This window comes from Leguminivora glycinivorella, chromosome 5 (genome assembly GCF_023078275.1).
Source record: "Leguminivora glycinivorella isolate SPB_JAAS2020 chromosome 5, LegGlyc_1.1, whole genome shotgun sequence".
NCBI lineage: Eukaryota > Metazoa > Arthropoda > Insecta > Lepidoptera > Tortricidae > Leguminivora > Leguminivora glycinivorella.
The window spans coordinates 14328931-14350752 of record NC_062975.1 but is presented as its reverse complement, the minus strand read 5'-3'; the positions used below and the strand labels follow the sequence as shown (position 1 = coordinate 14350752).

The 21822-nt window shown below is 38.0% G+C and overlaps 4 protein-coding genes across 4 annotated transcripts; all 4 read right to left on the bottom strand.

Annotated features, from left to right (window-relative positions):
* Positions 1-640: 640 nt before the first annotated feature.
* Positions 641-3382, bottom strand: LOC125226250 (pupal cuticle protein Edg-78E-like). Its single transcript, XM_048130171.1, has 5 exons — positions 3322-3382; positions 2492-2724; positions 2261-2333; positions 1551-1640; positions 641-1265 (listed from the first exon to the last, which is right to left on the bottom strand). Exons 1-5 carry the CDS (start codon positions 3331-3333, stop codon positions 1167-1169), a joined length of 507 nt encoding a protein of 168 aa, XP_047986128.1. The 5' UTR covers positions 3334-3382; the 3' UTR covers positions 641-1166.
* A 5025-nt stretch (positions 3383-8407) lies between these two features.
* LOC125226251 (endocuticle structural glycoprotein ABD-4-like) lies at positions 8408-11327 on the bottom strand. The gene is made up of 4 exons (XM_048130172.1): positions 11232-11327; positions 9873-10024; positions 9341-9413; positions 8408-8723 (listed from the first exon to the last, which is right to left on the bottom strand). Exons 1-4 carry the CDS (start codon positions 11241-11243, stop codon positions 8535-8537), a joined length of 426 nt encoding a protein of 141 aa, XP_047986129.1. The 5' UTR covers positions 11244-11327; the 3' UTR covers positions 8408-8534.
* A 3219-nt stretch (positions 11328-14546) lies between these two features.
* Positions 14547-15535, bottom strand: LOC125226252 (larval cuticle protein LCP-17-like). The gene is made up of 2 exons (XM_048130173.1): positions 15420-15535; positions 14547-15309 (listed from the first exon to the last, which is right to left on the bottom strand). Exons 1-2 carry the CDS (start codon positions 15429-15431, stop codon positions 14944-14946), a joined length of 378 nt encoding a protein of 125 aa, XP_047986130.1. The 5' UTR covers positions 15432-15535; the 3' UTR covers positions 14547-14943.
* A 5169-nt stretch (positions 15536-20704) lies between these two features.
* Positions 20705-21465, bottom strand: LOC125226410 (endocuticle structural glycoprotein SgAbd-8-like). Its single transcript, XM_048130390.1, has 2 exons — positions 21322-21465; positions 20705-21174 (listed from the first exon to the last, which is right to left on the bottom strand). Exons 1-2 carry the CDS (start codon positions 21331-21333, stop codon positions 20800-20802), a joined length of 387 nt encoding a protein of 128 aa, XP_047986347.1. The 5' UTR covers positions 21334-21465; the 3' UTR covers positions 20705-20799.
* Positions 21466-21822: the final 357 nt, after the last annotated feature.

The following is a 21822-nucleotide window of genomic DNA, read 5'->3' as shown; positions in this document are numbered from 1 at the left end:
ATAACGCCTAATCGCCCAGCGAGCGAAATCGTTTAATATACTTGTTTGCGAACACTTTATTTGAAGGCGTTTTTACCAAGTATTCTAGGAATTGCAGTAAGTTAAGAATTTTACACCGGTTAAGAATTTTATTTCACTATCCCCTTTCCTTCTGTCGATGTCGTAGAAATGATTGTGGTTTAAAAGTGCTTTTAAAGGCTTTGAATTCTTTATCTTTTCCCAAAAACTATTTTATTTTATTTAAAAAAGTTATTCTGTGGTTTTACAATGAAACTTGATCTACAAAACGTTGCAAAGTATAAGCAAAAAAGGGCTCTACCTATTATAAAAATAATCAGCCTTAGTTTTCCGACACGGCACATTTAAAACTACGTCAGTGCCAAACTCTTGTTAATTAATTAATTAACTGAACGAAAACATGGCTTAATCGATTTCACCCAAGATACGTACGAGCGGGTCATATTGTATAAAGTACTGGTGTTGACTGAACGAGCATGATATATACTAACATTTCTGAAAAAATGTCATGGAAAACTATTTTACACTACATACATCTGTGTCTAAGTACGTGTTAGCTTCAGCCTCGCCCACTCGAATGTTATAGGAAAGACATAAAGAAGATTAATATAAAACAAATGAATATAGCACTGTGATTTTATTTGTATATTTGCTCTTATTTACATAACATCGTGTTACTCTCTAATATCGATTTTTACTTATGATTACGTAGCAGAGTTCGTTGTGTTTAGGGCTGTTTCGGACAAGGAGAAATCCTCGCTAATATGCGTGTTTCAACCGGTGACATTTGAACAAAATTTGACATTGAATGATGACATTGATGACATTGCCAAGCAGAGTTGACTTAGTTCGACATCAATACCTAGTACGCTTCAGTGTTCTAGAGTTAGATAATTGTCGCTCTGAAGCAATTTGAATAGCGCGGAACGTGAAAGTATTATTTTAAATACACGTCAAAATTTAATTGATTATGGAAGTTTTTGATAACACTTCTACGTTATACGCTATCAAATTCGAAGCCAGAGGTGGCGTATCCTTACTTCAGTACAATGATATTTTACTCCACATGGTTAGAATTTGCCTTAGACAGCCTCACGGATCCGCCGTGTCTGAAAAGTCCTTTAGTCCGTTCCGTTAGATCCGTGTTCTTACAGTCTCTTCTCGACTGGCTGAGGGTGGGCCGCGATGTACTCCAGGCTGCGAGCAATATACGCGGGAATCGGGTGCGGCGTGGGGATAACGTCACCCTGAAATGAAAATATTTACACGTTAAGTACATTTTTATAAGTGTGTACATTATTAACTCTTTGAACGCCAAGGACCACTTAGTGGGTTCGTTTCCTGTCGTGCCTACGACGCAAAAACCACTACAAGTGTTATGGCGGTTGTCAAAGCGACTTTTCCACTATTCGTTCTTTTCCAGTCGAAATTTTGGCGTCTACTAATACCTTTTTTGACATGGAAGGAAAAGCGTTCAAACGTTTAATTATTAAATTAAGACCCTATCACGAATAATGGTACAAGTGACTCACTGTGGGATGGTATCCGGTGTCGTCAGCCACGTAGCTTACTTCGACGCGCGTCCCATCTGGTGCCGCATACTGGTACTGTCCTTGGACGGCCTGCAACATATAATACTTTTGATTCAAAACTCCCAAGTACATGTGAAAATATTACGTTTCATTTTCTAATGAAACTGTTTCGATAAGCTAGGTTTCCATGAGCATTTGCGCAAAAAAATCTTTTTCGACAGAAGCTTTTCTTGCTGACTGTACTTTTCTTTTTCCTTTTCTGAAGACCCCTTACTCGATGGGGATACGACATTTCATTACACAGTTCCATGGCCTCCTTTCTGCTTCATCATCAGATTAGCTCCATGATACTAAACTTACTATACTTGTCTTATTTTATTTATTTATTTAGGTAATTACAAACAGAAATCTCTAATTGATTACCCAGTATCGTTAAACCAATAAGGTTTGTCTCGATACCTATTAAATAGTACAATAAAGTTTTTACATACAGACATACATACTATATTGCATCGTCACGTGATGTGCAAAATTTCAGTTCAAGATTTCACCCGAACATACATAGGTACATACTTAAATACATTGCAAGTTAAATAAAAGCAGTTAAATTTGAAATTGAAATTGAAATTGAAATTTCTTTATTGCCACAGAAACGAATTAACAAAAAAATAAATCCAAACAGTTAGTTAATTTGTTAATAATGAACTTACGATGGCCTCGCCTTCAGGTCCCTTCTGCAGAGATCCAGAAGCCTGCGCGGAAATTCCATTGCTCGTTTCGTATCTGTAATAGATTAAATATAATTTTTATTAATAATATTTGCCACATAGCTTGAATATTATGAGTTGATGACAGATACATCTTCGTTCATTATACCCTTTAAAACTCTTATTAAAAAACTGACAGTTGTCACCGTAAAATAAATTAAAGAAAAAACTTACACGTATTGGTAGGCGTCAGACTTGACTTCCGAGTCGAAGCGCAACACTGTCGCCTCCTGGTCGTTGGTAGCAACGGCACGCGTCGGCACTCGTCGTCCACCAGCCAAGCTAGGTATTTCTGTTGGTGGTATTGCAGCGTGGTGTTTTTGTCTGACAAGGGCACTATCAGCTATCCCTGGATATCTCGGTCCAGCTTCTATCAGCCCTACCAGGCCAATGAACGCGGCGAGCACCTTGAATAAATGGCAAACGTTGTAAGTCTGACACCACTCAAACTATATGGCATTTGCAAAGGGCTCGACCATAAAAACTTCAAGTTTCATAAACTGTTATAATTATGTATGTAGAGCTAAGGAAGGTAAATAGCTAAGTATAGTCACCGGCATAAATAAGTGATGATTTCTGTATTTCGTCGCTTATAATCGTTTAACAATTTCGTATTATATGACATTTCAAACAAGACGTTAATGTGACAAGGTATAGAAATCATCACATATTTATGCCGGTGACTGTACAACGGTTCAAGACAGTTGCAAGTTACTTTCTGGCTGGCTGGCTGAGCGACTGTACTCAGCTTTTAAGTATAATAACAGGCGTCATCTCAATATTCACATAATTGTGTATTTTCACAGATTTTGATGACATCTTTCGCCTTACTCACGATAAGTTACGATAGTTTGCAAGTGTTGGCAACTATTTGAGTAAATTAACGTCATAATTTCAAACAAGCTTGACGGTTAAGTAATGAGTGGTAATGATAATGAAACACCATGGGAAGTAGGTACTTGATGATTTGGAAGAGCGAGAAATATGTAAAATAGTCTACTTACTAAATATTTCATATTTCTGAGATATGCCTTTGACCAGATACCCAAATCGACAGGTACAGGATCATCAAAATCTGGGCTTTATATATTAATCTAGACCTAGACAAAACGAAAAAACACATATACCTAACCTGTTAGCTGAGCTGACCTTTTAGACCGCTATACTTAGGTACTCTCTCACTTTCGGCGGAATAAATTAAAAATTGAATACGAGTATGTGAATGCTGCCAAAAATAACGTCTAGGTAAGCGTCAGTATTCTGCATAATAGCCTATACCACCCAGAGACCTATGAAGTTATTTTATCGAATGTTTTGACTATTGAGCGGCTACTGGATATTAATATTAAAGGGCGGTGGCATCTGCACGGTCGCATGATACGGCGTATGGATAAGCCCGCAGTTATCTCGATTTCAAAGGTATTCTTTGCACCTTGTTCATTTCGAAGAACCTGACAGGTACGATAACCAAAGTGGTAAAACCTATTTACTTATGTAAATCCAATATTCACATGAAATAAATCATTCATTCATTCATTCAAAAATGGGCCCACATAATTTCGTAATGACTATCATCCGTCTATGCACTCATTTTATTGGAATCCACCTACTACCAAAATTTCCCAATTTCTCGATACCTGTTTAGTTGAACTGAGACGCCTTAGTATTTAAATTGTTGTACCGACTAAGCTAAGCCTATTTAAAAAGAATTCTTATTACAAACATGTTAAGCAAAATTTATAATACAGTACCGTAATGTATAGTTAACTACTTTAAGTGAGCATTTTATAAAACTCTTAAGACATGGCTATGTGAACATTCATATTATTCTTTAAAAGACTGTGTTTATATGTAAGTTTTTTGTCTGTATTAGGTAATATTTTGACTCTGAGATTTTTCAATAATCCCGTTTTATTTCTTGATTAAGTTAACATTATTGAGATCTTAAAATGCGTAATATAATATATTATAATAGTTACCAAATAACCTGTCTTCTTTTTTTTTTGTATTGAAATATAGGTAGTAAAACTAAATTTTTTTGTAATTTAATGGACCGGTATTAAATTATGTACTTATTAGGTAATAATAAGTTTAGGTATTGCATGTTTAGTTGTAGTTCACTGGTAAAAGACACCTATGTAAGTTGTGGTTACCTATAATTAGATAAGCATCAGTTTAGACTTTTGTAACTAGGTTTAAGAGCATGTAAGATGTATTATCTGTTGGTAATCCTAAATAAATAAAATTAAAAATCTAGGAATTATGAGGATTATTCTGGCGGGTGTTTCACATGTATGCGCTCGACGATCTCGTTCGAGATTGCAGACCTTTGGCCATGTAACGCTACAATTGTTTTTTACTTAATTATTATTTCATGGAAGTACTTACATTGTTTCTTGACCTTGACAGTATATTTCAGGAAAAACGTGATTTTTCCTTTCCCTAACCCAACTTATTTTAAATACTACGTTGATCTTTCTTTTTTGCGGGGGGCTTTGCCCCCCAAGCCCCCCTTTTTAGGGTTCCGTAGTCAACTAGGAACCCTTATAGTTTCGCCATGTCTGTCTGTCCGTCCGTCCGTCCGTCCGTCCGTCCGTCCGTCCGTCCGTCCGCGGATAATCTCAGTAACCGTAAGCACTAGAAAGCTGAAATTTGGTACCAATATGTATATCAATCACGCCAACAAAGTGCAAAAATAAAAAATGGAAAAATAGTTATTTGTTATACAAGGGGGCAAAGTTGTATTTTAACGCCGAGTGTGGAATTGAAAAACGAGCAAGTGAAAGGATTCTATAGTTGAACCACGAGCGAAGCGAGTGGTTCGAGAATAGAATCCTGAACTTGCGAGTTTTTTAACACACGAGAAGTAAAATACATTTGCACCCGAGTGTAACACAAAACTTTTCCCCTCACTATAGCGAGGAAACTACAACGCAAAAAATACGTTTATCACTGCTTCCAGTAGTTCCACAGGTGGTAAATAATCTTTATTACTAGATTCACCTACTTTTATCAATTTTAAAGTAGTTAATTTGACTTTATTCAAGGTCAAATTACTTTACCCACTAGTGGATAAAATGCGTTTTTACCCGCTGGTATTAAAGGACAAAACACGTGTTTCCGAGCTAGTGAGGGGAAAAATGTTTTATTAGGGTACCCCCCTACGTAAAGTGGGGGCTGATTTTTTTTTTCATTCCAACCCCAACGTGTGATATATTGTTGGATAGGTATTTAAAAATGAATAAGGGTTTACTAAGATCGTTTTTTGATAATATTAATATTTTCGGAAATAATCGCTCCTAAAGGAAAAAAAAGTGCGTCCCCCCCCCTCTAACTTTTGAACCATATGTTTAAAAAATATGAAAAAAATCACAAAAGTAGAACTTTATAAAGACTTTCTAGGAAAATTGTTTTGAACTTGATAGGTTTAGTAGTTTTTGAGAAAAATACGGAAAACTACGGAACCCTACACTGAGCGTGGCCCGACACGCTCTTGGCCGGTTTTTTTTAGCTCTTAAGGGTCACAAGAAAACCCTAACCCAACGTATTTTAAATACTACATTGATCTTTCTTTTATGCGGGGGGCTTTGCCCCCCGGGCCCCCTTTTTTTGCTCTTAAGGGTAACAAGAAAACCCTTTTTTTTTTTTAGGAGGAGAAAAATGCACTACGCATACCACTCGGGTACGGGGAAAGACCCGAGTGGTTATGTGGGACTCCTTGTTAAGGGCTAATGAGACCCCAAGTCTACCCACTAAACAACCCCCCCGTCTGCCGCCATTGTGCTGCGGCGGTGGGCTGCAGGTACGCTCGCGCTTTACTTCTACAGCACCACCAGCACCAGTCCGCTTTGCGGAGCACCACCTCCGGAGGCCCTTGATAGCCCCATACAGTATCAGACCGTATCCAGTACGGTTGACCTCTCAGGGACCGCATGTGCAAGGGATGGCAGGCGTCCCCGTGCCTGTCATCCTGCGATCAACCTACGGAGGCAGGCGGCGGTCGTGTGCGACCCGTCTGCGTCGAGCACGCTTGCGGCGCCGTTGGTCGGCCATTGGGGCAATCTCCCTAGCGCGTTCCGCCGTTTCCTTCTGCTGCATAACGTTTTCGCAGAAGATCTGTATCGCTTGCCACGATCTCTCACTGTCTACCATGGACTTAACCACGGCTGGCAGCGAGAGATCTGGCCCCACTAAACAAAAAACCCTAACCCAACTTATTTTAAATACTACGTTGATCTTTCTTTTTTGCGGGGTCTTCGCCACCGAGCCCCCCTTTTTTTAGCTCTTAAGGGTCACAAGAAAACCCTAACCCAACTTATTTAAAATACTACGTTGATCTTTCTTTTTAGATTTAGATCGAGCCCCCCTTTATCGACTTTTGTTTTGTAAGCTGTAAGACTTTTCTAAGAAACCCAAAAACAGCTATGATACGATGTTCCATCATGTAGTTCCAGTTCATATCTTCCGGCTTCATCATCAGACCTTGAAACGTAATCGTAGTCAAAGTTCAATCAATCAATCAATCAATCAAAATATTCTTTATTCAAATAGGCTTACAATAAGCACTTTTAAATTGTCAACAGTGTACAATATTCATCTTATTCTAAATATCAGAGCAATTTATTGGTGCAATAAACAATATTGTTTTAAAACTACATTGATTTAATAAAATGATATCAATCTAAATTGTATAAAAAAAATACTAGTATAAAAACTTCTAGAATAAATTCTAAATGTCAAAAAAATTGTATAAAAATACATTGAATTATCAATAATTATCATCATTAATAAGCAACATTACACGACTTTTCTAAGAAACCCAAAAACAGCCATGATACTATGTTCCATCATGTAGTTCCAGTTCATATCTTCTGGCTCCATCATCAGACCTTGAAACCTAATCGTAGTCAAAGTTCATTACAAGACTTTTCCAAGAAACTCAAAAACAGCTATGATACGATGTAATCAGTTCCATCATGTAGTTCCAGTTCATATCTTCCGGCTCCATCATCAGATCAGTTCAACAGTACCATATTATTGTATTGTCATCGGAACTACATACAGCTGCCAATTTTCATTACGCTACGACCCCTGAAAGATGGTTACGCGACGACCTAATAAAAGCGTGTTAATGTTAAAAAATGCTGATATGTTGAAAATTTCAACGTTATTTGTTTTAATATCTATTACATTATTCACTGTTATTACAGAATATAACAATGATCATGATTTTTTTATACTTATTCCCTTATGAAATAAATAACGCGACAACGAGCACTAGACGGTCTTGCCTTAATCAGCGCGGGGGACGATCAACTCGCCGAGCCTCAAAAAAAGTGATTTTGTGACAAAGTATTCATAATAATTCATAATTCATAATAATTTATTGGTAATTTAAAATTACATGTCAATAGTTACAGTGCGTATTTACATTTAGTTTATTACAATATTTCAAACCATTGGTTTCACATAACTAAATAACTCCTTGTGGTCGTAAAACGTCTGCTCGAGAAGCCATTTTTTAAGTTTTGCCTTAAACAGATTTACAAAATATAATATTTGCGGATAACTTTAGACTACTTTAATTATCTAGTTTTATCCACTCAAACTTTATTTCAAATAAAGTATGCCGGTCTTGTCCGCACTGATCTTAATTAGTTCACTGCGTACTTAGGAGCGCTCACTCTTTTGATTCCCAATTCCAACCCAATCAGACTAATGATAGCTCCTTATACTTTTCATCACATTTTCTGGCCTGCTGTTTACAACAAAATAATGAAGCATATATAGTGCATTAGGGTCATTCCGATAGTCATCTAATTACGAAAGTCACATAAAAATCACCATTATTTCCATCATATCTAGATTCCCCTTACGGAATTACCAGAGCATTTTTGTCATTCGGAATTACCCTAATGCACCATATATTTGCTTCCATATATTATCTCAGAGTTTAGGTTAACATCAACAATATGCCGAAACGAGAAGACGTGAAGACTGTGAAGTTGAATGAACTTAGGTGCGCTGCGCTTGCTCGTTCGATAAGTAAAGGAGGAGTCCAGGAAAATGTTTTAAGAAAAATGCAGAAAATATGGTACTGTGATTTTATTTACATTATATATTTGCTCTTTATTTCCATAACATCGAGTTACTCTTTAATTTGTACTCATGGTTCCGTAGCTAAGTTCGTATATGGTTGTCAGGTCCGTGTTCAGACTTAAGGCCTCTTTTCAACTGGGGGAGGGTGGGCCTCGATGTACTGCAGGGCGCGAGCGATGGCCTCCGGAATTGGGTGGGGAGTGGGAATGTGAGCGCCTTGAGGATGGTATCCGGATTCATCAGACTCATAGTTGACCTGGACAGGGGTTCCGTCAGGCGCCGTGTACTGGTATTGTCCTTGTATGACCTGCAGAAAAAAATCAAACATGGTTTATTCAGCACAATCTTATCGGGTACTTTTCAGTCATCAATATTAGATTAGAGTTGGATTCGTTGGATAAGGTTCAAAGTTTTACCAACGAATTAATTAAAGTGAGCTGATATTTTTTAGTAGGTATATATAAATAAAATATATTTTTTATGCCGGAATATATTTGTCCCATACAAATATTTTCTTAACCAGCAAGTAGCTATTTATTAGCTATTCTACTATTTTACATTAAATTAAAATCTTTTTATATACATACACACACACACACACACAGCAAAAGGGAGTGTACAAGTTTCTAATGGGGTGGCAACGCGCATGTGACACTGTTTGAGTTGCAGGCGTCCATAGGTTACGGTGACCGCTTTACATCAGGCGAACCGTATACTTGTTTGCCACCGACGTAGTATAAAAAAAATATATATATACGGTATATAGCGTGTTATTTTATATGCCTACTACTTATTGATAATCTAAATGTTATGTACCTACTCATTGACTTGTAACCTGAATGTTATCAATACATTTTCATTTTCATTATCCCGATAGAGTGATACGAAATTTTTTTTCTAAAGAGTTAACCATAGTTTACGTACCAAGCTTTCTCCTTCAGGTAATTTCTTCAGAGATCCAGAAGCTTGCACGGAAATTCCATTGTCAGTCTCGAATCTGTAAGTTTTATTTAGTAATAATAGTTATTAATTATGAACATCTCTTATTTATGCAATAACAAGATGTTTTTTCTTTCATAACACATTTCTTATAATATTTTCTGTTAAAATTCGTTAAATACCTCGAAATTCTCAAATAAAAACATCTATAACTAAGACCATATATGTATATAGAGGCTTTGAAGCCCTTCCGAGTTGTACTTGTCTGTATAATTAATTCAAACAATGTCATTCGCGTGTTAGACAGTTTTGTGTCTAGACGCCGCGGTGGCATAATGAGGAGGTACACTGGAATTTTATCAATCCGGCTGGCGCCACTACACTATGCCGCATCCAAATAACATTTTTTTTTTTTCGATTTATAGGCGTTGGCAATGCATGATCTACTCCGAACACCTACAAGATTGGCGACATCTCTCCTAACCTTACCTCATTGGCTTTGACTGGGAATACTTACCCATATTGGAAACCATCGGGTTGGACTACTGAGTCTGAGCGCAGCACGGTGGCAGCCTGGTCGCTGACGGCACTGACTGCGCGGGCAATACGGAACAGCACTGGGTCATTGTCTTGCGCACACACCAAACCCATCAGGCACACGGCAACTACCTACAATAGGTACAAGTATAATTATAAAAGACCATGATATGCAAATTAAGGATGGTAGGTAACAGGCGATCTTATTGCTAATGAGCAATCTCTTTCATACAACCTTTGGGTAAAGGAGACAAGGTATAAAAAAAAACTAATGATTTGTCGGTATAGAGAGGGCCCCAATCCCCAACCGTGGTCTATCGCTCAAGCTCCTTGGTGAAGGATACGCAACTGACTTTGTTGTTAAGAAGAGAAATAGAAAGAGATAACTATAAGTATATACGTTACGTTACGGAGCGTCAAAGATTGTACTTTTGGCTAGAGGGCCACGGTGCCCAATCGTGGCAAATTGCTCACGCAACTCAATTATCTTCTATAGATCTCTCTCTATCGGAGCGTTAACAATTGGCATGGCTATCATGAGGTGGCGATTGACATTTATTTTAGCTACTTCGTGATCCCATCATAAATATATCAGTGCGTTTTAGTTATGACACTTTACACAGTTGCTAACGTAAAAGTCAAGCGTCATCTCGTGGTACGGCTACAATATTCGTGTTATATTTAATACTTATTGAGTAGGTACCATTCTGTGGAGCTTACGCAATATTGGCGCAGGAACATAAGCTGACACATTCGTAACAAAATGAAATAAAATAAAAACAATTTATTTTAACAGAACCGGCCTCCAGTTAGTATCGAAAAAGTTTTTACATAAAATTTATAATTATTTATTATTTGGAGCAATTAAATAATGTAATATTTATTTTGGCCGGCAAAAAAAACTTTTTTCATTGCATTTCTGGAAATCTAACAAGACAAAAAATGTTACATAGGTGTCACGCCTGTATTCCCATAAAGGGGTAGGCACTTAGGCAGAGTCCATGAAACTAATTTAGATTCAGTGCCATTCTTGGCAATTTAGGCCCACTTGCACCAACCACTTAACTCAGGGTTATTGGGCTGTCATCTGTCAAATTCCATATAAAATGATAGGTTAACCTTCGGGTTAACCTTCCATTTTCGTTGGTGCAAGTGGCCCTAATTGGTTGAAAGAAAACGTATTTGCGACATTGCAGCGACAGGTTGCCAGCCTACGCCACAATTTAACCCATATCCCACAGTTGACTTCTACGAAACCCACGGGAAGAAAGGGGGTAGTGAAATTTTTAACTCGTCACCACACGGGGAACATAAACGTTATTTTAAGTAATATACTCACTAAAAGTTTCATGATGCTGAGATCTGCTTTTGAATAGATATCCAAATGAACAGGTACATGATCATCTGAATGTTCGCCTTATATAATAGATGAAGCTGTAAAAAACGCATCTGCATATATGAGATTTAATTGCATGAAACCTGTTGAGATAAGGTGAACTTTTATATAGTTCATTAAATAGTTACCTAGTTCGTCACTCTCCATTGATTAGCCTTAAGTTAAATTATTTTTCAGTATCAGCGAATTCGTGTTTTAATTTATCGCCACTCGTTTCGAACTTCATGTTCATTCATTTCATTTCATTCACAAGTGCCGACACTTGTATCGTGTACCTAATGAACTATTTGAGTACACGAACTAACTAACTATTTTGGCTCAGTGATCCAAAGTAAATGTTGGCCTCCGAAACGAGAGATCACCACCTGTCCCGATCCTGCGCAGCCTCTTGCCAGTCACTGACTTGAAGCCGACGCAGATCCGCCACCGCGCCACCACACCGTCCTCCCAGCTATACCTGGGTCAACCCGCCGGACGGCCACCAGCCGGTCGACCCAAGAACGCTCTCTTGACAGCCCGATCGTTTCCCATTCTAAGTAAGTGACCGAACCAGCGAAGTCTGTGGGCTTACGTTTCGCCGATGATATTGGGTTCAGCCAGCCAGCCGTCTCCCTGAATAGGTCCCAGGATCTTGCGAAAAATCTTTCTCTCCGCTACCAGGAGCTGACTTTCTTCTTTCAGTGTTAGTGACCAGGCCTTACAGCCATACATAAGGATAGGCCGTATGAATGGAGCTACTTTATTTCAGTATGTGCCTACCCAACTAACATTTTGAGGTCTAAATTTTGTGGTCGCATAAAGGTCGAGTAAACGTTTATATGACGCAAAGAATGCGCATTTTAAATGACTTTTTTTTTTTATTCTTTATTTGAGGCTTTTTCGTTTCACGAAGATGTCGCCTTTTTAAATGACTTAAAGTCGTATAAAGGTTGAGTGGTATAAACCTCAATTTAATTGCATAGTTGACGTATAAGCATCTCGAATTCGACAATTAGTCATATAGATAGGAACTACAACGACGAGTACACACTAGAATATTTTTATTGAAATTTCATGCTTATTGTTGTCAACTTGTCACAAAACTGACAGCGAGTTAACTTTTTGTTAAATGCTGTCAACTAAGTCAGGGTCCCAATTTCTGAAAATGCCCAGGGTGGCTAGCCGAATGGCACAATCGCTCACGAAACGCTCACGAAACGAAGCGCTAGTAGATATCTATCTCTATCGCGCTTGCATATTGGCGCGACAGAGCCAGCGGCGTATCGCTTTCGTTTGGCGTCGGAGAAATGCCATTCGGCTACGGGGCCTGAAACGTTTTTGCGTAACTTACGTCCAATTACAAAAAAGATATAACAAACACATCTAAGTATCTTAAACAAACATGATCTGACATTCCTACATCCATAATTAATTATTTTATGAATGTACAGTCGCCATCAGATTTATCGGAGCGGATACTATCTGAATACGCCTGTACAGGGTGAAATAAAAAGGACCTTTCAAACTTTGCATAGTAACTTTTGAGGTCATAATGAACAACTTTTATTACGGGACCAATACAGAAATCGCGAAAATTTACTGTTCCATACAAATGAGCGGCATTATGACAGTCGAAATGTATGAAACAGTAAAATTTTTTTTACGATTTCAGCATTGATCCCATAATAAAAGTCGTCCAATATGATATCAAAAGTCACTATGAAAAGTTTGAACGGTCCTTTTTATTTCAAGCATCGGAGTACGTGTTCGGATATTTTTGAGCATCTCGAGCACTCGCATAATATGATGGTGACTGTACTTATCACACTATTCTAGAAAACAAGCTTATTAGTAATATCAGTGTAGAAGAGGCTCCCGCGACCTCCACGAAACTAGTTCCAAAGTAAATGTCAACGGCTATTATTACACGGACAGGTCGGCGGGGTCAGACGGTTACGGACAATAACACGCAATCTCACAAAACTTACATTCTTTTGATAATTAAGTTATAGCAAACTTTTTTTCGTGCAAACAACTTTTGAAAAAGTGTTTCAGTACAGATGGTGCTTATTTATTTACGCACTAGTGCGAGAAGTGGTTCATTATATGTCAGGTCGAACCTTCGGAGGCTCATCTGTACTGAAAAACGTCGTACGATACACGTGCGAAAAGGAAATTCGTAACTTGTGTCGATTTAAAACACTCCCTTCGGCCGTCTGTTAATTTATTGCCACTCTTTTCGAACTTCCTTTTTTACGCACTTGTATCGTAATGTACTATGTCGTCGTATGTTGGAAAGGTAAATAAAAAACTAAGTGCTACAGATGAATGGCGAAAACAATTTCCATCGTATTTTTACGGAAACGTACGAACGTGTCATGCTATTTCAGTCAGTCCCAGCACAAGATGTATTGACACTGTCTGAACTAGTATGACAAACACGAACGTTTCCTGAAAAATACGAAGGAAAAGCTTTTCGCACTACATCCTTTTAATTTAATACATTGCTCATTTATTGTACTTATACGACAAAGATGCTAATAGAAGTAACCCGTCGAACGCCTTGTTCTCGATCTGACCCAGACAACTGACAGACAAATGAATTTAAAGTGTAATTAACAAATAGAAGGTTATTCATTCAGGAGTTTTTTTTTCTGTCAACGTCGTTTTAGGGGTCCGATCCCTAGATCAAAGAATTTGTGTGTTCTATGACAATACATTTCATTGAACCAACGATTGTTGACCATGAGGCACACACATAATAAAAGGAAGAAAGGTTAATTTTCATTGTAAAATATTAAAAAAAAATACTTTTTGCGATATAAATACCTATATGATCAAGCAAAATGAGCTCGTGATTAATTTAGACTACTGCAGGTTTCATTTTATTAGTTAACAAATGTCAGTCATTAAAGTGACTAAAAATACTAAAATCCATTTTAAAGTTACGAAAGCCTTAAAGCGCCACCTATCGTCGTATATTTGAATGTTTATGGTCATCGCGCAACGTACAAGCCCAACGACTATCGATACCGAGTATACCGACGTTGCAACACCATGTGTTACTAATAGATGTCGCTTATAAATAAGGAGGTATATACGTCGATAAAAATAAATTATTACCGTTTTGTGTTGGTTGATCGTGTTGGGAAACTATGATACTTTATTTTAGAGTATACTAGAGTATACTATGATAGTTTATTTTAGAGTATACTTATTCCACTTGATTAACTGTTGCGATTACTAATTTTAAAAACGTACCGAAAAGAAAAAAAAAACAAGATTTTTAAATGTACTTATATCTTCAAGTATGTATAAAAAGTATAAAAATATCTTTGTACAATAAAATTTTAACTAAACACCAACATCAAATCCATTTAGCAACGGACTAGTGCGCGATCAGCTACAACGCCGAATATAGCACTGTTGGCTTTAGATACCTTATGACAAAACAGGTTTACATGACAAAGGAATCTACAGAGTACCTATAATATAAAAAACACAACATATCTGAGCATTCACATGACCATTAAAGTCTCAGCTGCATTTAATGTCTTCATGTGCATTTTTTTAATTCAACTATTTGCAATTAATGTCATGCACTCTGTCTTCGTTATAAGATACCTTATAATTGTTCTCTTCAACGTTTTTGATAGCCTAACTAATCACTTCTCAATTAGTTTTCAGGTTGAGGAGGAGCGGTGGCGAGGTAGGCGAGGGCGCGCTGGATAGCCTCAGGGATCGGGGGCGGGGTGGGCAGGTGGGCGCCCTGCGGTTGGAAGCCATTCTCGTTAGCGATGTACGAGAGCTGCACGGGGGTGCCATCGATGCTAGTGTACGAGAACTGGCCCTGCGCTTCTAGGGCAGGCTCCTCGGCGCCAATGTTCTTAAGAGCTCCCTGCTCAGCAGCCGCGATGCCGTTGGAAGTTTCGTATGCCCACTGATATGAACCATCGGGGCCAATCTGACTGTCTTGCTTAAGGATCTGAGCGGTTTGGTCTTGCGGAGCTGCCACGGCCACCGCTACAAGGGCAAAAAGAACCTGAAATAAAGAAAGTTATCAAATCAATTATTGACGAAAGAGAAAAGTTAAAAATAATTCTATGTAAAGTGCGAATTTCATATCAATCACATATTTGCACAGTCACTTACAATAGATTTCATGTTTGCGTTGGGTGGGTGAAGGCACTAGACAATGATGATCTAACTGTGTTTTATCGGTATATATAGCGGTCTGGGCGATGTGCCTTCCACCGCAGGCGGTATTGCACCACCGATTTCAATCGGCGATACATTATCATGAGGCTGAAACCAATCATATGTGAGCTTGCGTGTTCTCAGCATCTTAACGTTCTTTTGTAATATCTAGACATTTATATTCGAAAAACGTAGGGCAATATTGAATCAGGTAATCCCCAGAATAGGGAAAACAGGGAGTTTGTCCTAGTTAAACAAAGTAGGAGTCGCTACGCTACTCCAATAGTACGAGCGCGAGCAAAGCCCATAGGCCCTTAAGGGCCAAAACGAGTAACGAACAAAAAAAATACATAATTATTAGGTAAGTAGATTGTTTTTTCACAAATTCATATTGCATTCGACGCCCAAACAAAATGGTATTGCAATAAAACCACTTCAGATTATACCTAATGACTACCTACCTGTTGACAGTAGTGTAATATTTAGAATTAAATATTTCATTCGCTGTTTACATTAAAAGCAATAGAAACGTCGTTAAGAGATTATCAATGAAAATGCAATTTGATTACAGTTGGAATTGCTTATGAGGTATATACGATATTAAATTAAAATTTTATGTGGTCTCCAGCTGACCTACGTAATATTTTTCTTAAGCAATATCAGCTATCTGCTAACAGAGTAGTCACGTCTTGGAACAAGCTACCAGAGGAAGTAGTCTCAGAACCCAACATAAACAGTTTTGAACAAATTAGACAAACATAATAATACGAAATAAAACTAGAAGAAGATTTCAGGATACAGGCCATATCAGTTGTTTTTTCAACAGCCTGTCTGTATTAAATAAATAATCAGGCGTTCCACATGTCATCAAATATCTCCAACTGGCCTCTACGTGTTGAATCTATATCCCCACGCACGCCTTATATGTAAATGACCGGGCTCGTAAGACCCGAGAGTTTTAAAACGGAGAAAGCAAAAATATATACATACATACATACAATCATGCCTGTATCCCCGGAAGGGGTAGGCAGAGCACATGAAACTATTCAAGTTTCAGAGCCACTCTTGGCAAATAAGGGGTTGACAGAAAACGAAACTGTGACATTGCAGTGACAGGTTGCCAGCCTCTCGCCTACGCTACAATTTAACCCATATCCCATAGTCGCCTTCTACGACACCCACGGGAAGAAAGGGTGTGGGGATATTCTTAACCCATCACCACCAAACAAAAAATAAATAATAATAATAAGGTACATTAGGGTAATTCCGAAAGTCGTCTTATTACGAAAGCCGCATAAAAATCACCATTATTTCCATCATGTCAAGATTCCCCTTTCGGAATTACCAGAGCATTTCTGTCATTCGGAATTACCCTAATGCACCTTATATGGTAAACCTAAAGATACCTTACGAGAACGTCATAGTTATTGTACAGTCGAGATTACATATTTGGGGCATTCCTCGAGAATGTCGCTTATATTAGCTACGGTCTGGAGTGGTAATTTTTTTATTTATACTACATGGTGGCTAACAAGGCTGCGGTCCACCAAATCGTAAGCAATCACCGTAGCCAATGGACGTTGTATCTCCAGAGCTGTTAATTACGCTTTGCCGACCCTTTAGAAATCTGTCTGTACTGTACTACACGCCTTTTTCGTAGAACTCCGTACCGTAGATCCTCGGGAAAACCTCAGCAGGGAACAACTATTCCATTTAGTGCTTAAGTTTCACAAAGCCTGTTACGGATTTCACTTCATCTATAAATAAATGACGAAGCCAGTAACTGAATTGTTATGTGTCCTCTTGACGAAACTTGCGCGGCCCTGCTGACTACGAACTATCTATGTTTTGTTATGTAGGTTGCCTACCTGATGTACCTTACTATAAAACCTACCAGGTAAGTGTACATTATTTATAATAAAAGTCATATCATTAAGTAGGTAAATAAAAGCAATACTTTGGCCTCCATTTTAATATTTAACGTGCCATAATTTTTTAAAAAGTGGCGACTGTCAAAAGATCTGCCTGACCTAGTATTTTCAAAGGCAGGTGTTAACTTCTATTAGACAGGATGTGCACATTCTTGCAATACTATAATAGATAACTCACATTAGACCGAACACTTTTTGGTTTTTTCTCTCTCTCTCTTTGGTTTTCCTTTTCTGACACCTTTTGGTTTTCTCTATTCTTGGCCCAAGTTGAATATTGGCTCCTTCTTATGTACTCTGATAACTTTTTCATTGTCTACCGGCTTTTTCCGTCAGGAGTGCCTAGCCACAACACCAATCCCATACACAGTTGCGAATGATACGCCAATCTCTCGCACAGTTGCGAACGCTACCGTAAATGTCACTCTATCGCACTAAAATGGAAGAGTTGCACGTAGAAGCGTCAGCGACGATTACATGGGTTTCCCGTATGTCAGCGAAAATGTCGTTAAGAGCTACGGGAGCCGCGAAAAGAGCCCGGTTTCTAGTGTTATTAACTAGATTTATCGAAAAAAAAAGTGTTAAGAACAAGTTAGTTAAAAGATATTGCGAAAAAATCTTTAAAATCGAGGTTCTGCTCTCGACTGTTTCCTCCTTCAAAACTTATTTAAACGGAACGAAATTTGAGAATCTGAATAACAATGAAATAATCTGTGTCGGACCGTTTAGATTTTTTGGCAAATTGTTTTTTTGAGCCATATTGAAAAAGGCCGTTTTTAAAAATTTTTGATTGGCTCTAGCGTCTTTTAAAATAAAAATAGTAATAAAATAAAAACGGTCCGACACAGATAAAAATAATAATAATCTGTGTTGAAAAAATCATTGCTCTATCTTCAAAAACCAGGGAGGAAATAGTCGAGAGCGTCTGTATGGAGAATTGACGTGTATCGTATAGTCTTAAGAATTTCACCACCCCCTTTCTTCCCGTGGGTGTCGTAGAAGACGACTGTGGGATGTGGGTTAAATTGTGTCGTAGGCGAGAGGCTGGCAACCTGTCACTGCAATGTCACAGTTTCGTTTTCTTGCAACCCCTATTTGCCAAGAGTGGCACCACACCTCGGACACTGGCGATCAAACATATGAAAGAGGCGCGTTCCTACCACACAGTCTAAGCTCGTGTAGGTGAACGCGTACTATGCTTGTATGAGTAAAATATGACAGGTCGACTGTTCGCGTTTTGACAGGCGGTAACTGTGAGGTAACCGAGAGGGGATGGGGGACAGTTTCAGCGGGGAGCGGGAGTGGCCATACTGTACGATAGTACTCTTTATTATACTGTGGTGGCACTGAAACTTGAGTAGTTTCATGTGCTCTGCCTACCCCTTCATGGGATACAGGCGTGATTGTATGTATATATGTATATAACATGTGGCAAATGTTGCCACTTTTTAATTTCTACTCTTTTTTACCAGGCTGTACCCTAGTAACAGTAGTTATGTTCGATCAAAAGTATCATGTCTTTTATATTCACTGGAAAGTCAATTTCCATACGTGTGATCGCTTATATTTTTAACTATCAACTAAATTGTGTAATATTATACACAAATCCGTAAATAATTTGTCCGGTTGTTTAATTTTAACTTAAATATTTTGAGTGGGTTTTTAATATTTTTACGACGGTAATTTCCATAAAGTCTATTCAATGTTTGTCAACGCGATGTTAAAATGTATTCATTTATTCACCGGTATCCATAAAAACGTTGCTTAAAATAAATAATGAAATAGGTACAATAGTTCATATTATAAACCGGTTGGACAAGGATTAGATATGAAATAACTAAACAAATAAAACAGGTATGTGCTATATGTAGGTAGACCCCATAATAGTACACTTCGATACAAGTGCGGAAAAGGGGAACTCGTTCCCATTTAAAATACTATTCAGTCGTGTTTTGATTTATGGCCGGTCGTTCGAATTCCCTCTTCGGTTGTGTATCATACGAAGTTTTACAGTACCTATGAAGTACCTTTAAAGTTTCGACACGACAAGAAATGTAGGTACCTACTACTTAAACTAGGGTGGAGAAAAGCACCATATGTACTGTGAAATTATTGGTCCATTCTTTGCCAGGGTGGCAGGAATTAAATGAAGAGGAGCTAGGCCGCACTACCTTAAAAAATTGTGCAAATCATTTTGTTAACCACCGACGCAAAAACGATGGGGTGTTATAAGTTATGCGTATCTGTCACTGCCACCTGTCGACACAAGGTTTAACCCTTAAATGCATGGTGATGTATATATGCATCATATATTTGATGGCCCGTGGCTCGATATGTAGCTATCCAAAATCACATTTATTGCTTAATTATTATTCATTATTTATTATTATTTAATAAACAATTAAATACATTCAATAATATAATGATTTACTATTTATTATTTAAGGATTAAGATGAAATGGCGGAAAAGTGTGAAAAAACAGGACGATGGCGATTTTTAGTATGTGATTTAGGCTGATTTTTTCGGAGTTAGTAATTAGTTTATGTTTAAACATTTTATCATAGAGGTTCCACAAATAGTGTACCTTTCTAATAGTAGTCATTTTTTAAAAATAAAACTTACCAATTACGATATATTTATATAAACAAGATTTGGCCTATTTAACTTCTAACACTGATTTAGTATAAAAATCGATCTTAAATATTTTTTTTATTATTTTTCCGAGAGTCAGAAAACCATTGTCTATCACATATATTAATATATCGTTAAAAGAAAAATTCATGCATTTAAGGGTTAAATATTTAGACCGAGATTCTTTATTACCTGTATTAAGTAAGTATTATAATAGCATCAACGAGGTGTTGCGCCATCTAAACAAACATACATTTTTTTTTTAATTTTTCCGGTGTATGTTTTTTTTCTCTTTTTCGGAATTATAATATTACTTATACCTATTTAGTACAAAAATCGAAACAACAACAACTAATCGAATATTTTTGAATTTTAATAAAAGGCTTTTTCAATAAAATTAAAATAATTAATGAAACACGAAATCTGATCGGGCTACCGAAAGCGTGAAGACTAAATTCGCAGGGTCTAGCAATCTTCAGTCAACTCATAATGATTAGAGCGACCTTGCCCAAGGCGTTAGCGCTCGCCATAAAAAAATATTTGTTAAGATGACCTATTCAATTTCATTGGAGAAGTTTGTAGATAAACATGATGGATATATATTTTTACCTTAGCATTTTTTTGGAAAGATCTCCGTTTCATAGTTAAAATAACAATTTTAGGATAAAAACAAACAACGATTAAAAATTCCAAATTTTTGGTATATTTATGGTCTGTATAAAAGTACAAAATGAGAAATAACTAATATTTATGAGTATTATGTGCAGGCCCGAAGTTATTGTTGGTTTTCAGGCTGTGGGGGAGCGGTGGCGATGTAGGCCAGGGCGCGCTGGATGGCCTCGGGCACCGGGGGCGCGGTGGGCAGGTGGGCGCCCTGGGGCTGGTACCCGTTCTCGTCAGCGGTGTACGTCAGCTGAATGTTTCCGTTGTCTCCCGGGTACTGGAACTGGCCCTGCACCTCCAGAGCCTCGACGTCGCCGACCTTCTTCAGATCGCCTTTCTGGTCAGCGCTGATCCCGTTGCCGGTCTCGAAAGAGTACGAGTATGAGCCGTCTCCGTTCACCTGGCTGTCCTGGCGCACTATCGGGACGGGCTCCGTCGGGCCCTGGGGCGCGCAGAACGCCACCGCGACCAGCATAGACACCAAAATCTGGAAAAACACAAGGCTTTAGTCGACGGAAGTCACTAACACTTAAAACTTTTTGCTATTTTATCAGCAATCACGGAACTGAACGCGTATTGTTTGCTGCATTATATCACTGGCACAAAAAATCCATGCGAATCACTTGACACTTACGATGGACTTCATCTTGTCAATGGTAGTTGGAGGGAAGACGAGTGTGTCTCAACTGGTACCGATACATCCTGACAATTTGTCTATTTATAGTAAGTGTCAGCGACCACCTCCTTGCATTTCTAGTTGCACAATAGGTTAGCACTGTACGAAATAAGTAAACATTAGGTGCATTAACGCGTGCCTTGTCTACTTAGCGGGCGACGTAATGGCTGTCAACAGATCTAGCGGAATTTCGAATTTGTTCAAGTTTGGCCTTAGCCCACGTCGGTATTTACGATTGCATTCACTAGAGAGGTGTTAAGGCGTTTATTTGTCTCTTAAAGGTCCCTGTTAGGGATAAAACTCGTGTACCAATAAAATATCGTCAGTTTAATTTAATTGTAATTACATTTGAACTAATTTAAATATTCATTAAAAAGCTAACTAAACTCTAAGTTTTTTCAGAAATTAGTACTTACCGTTACTAAAACCATGTCAGTGTCAAATGTTCAGATGCGTATG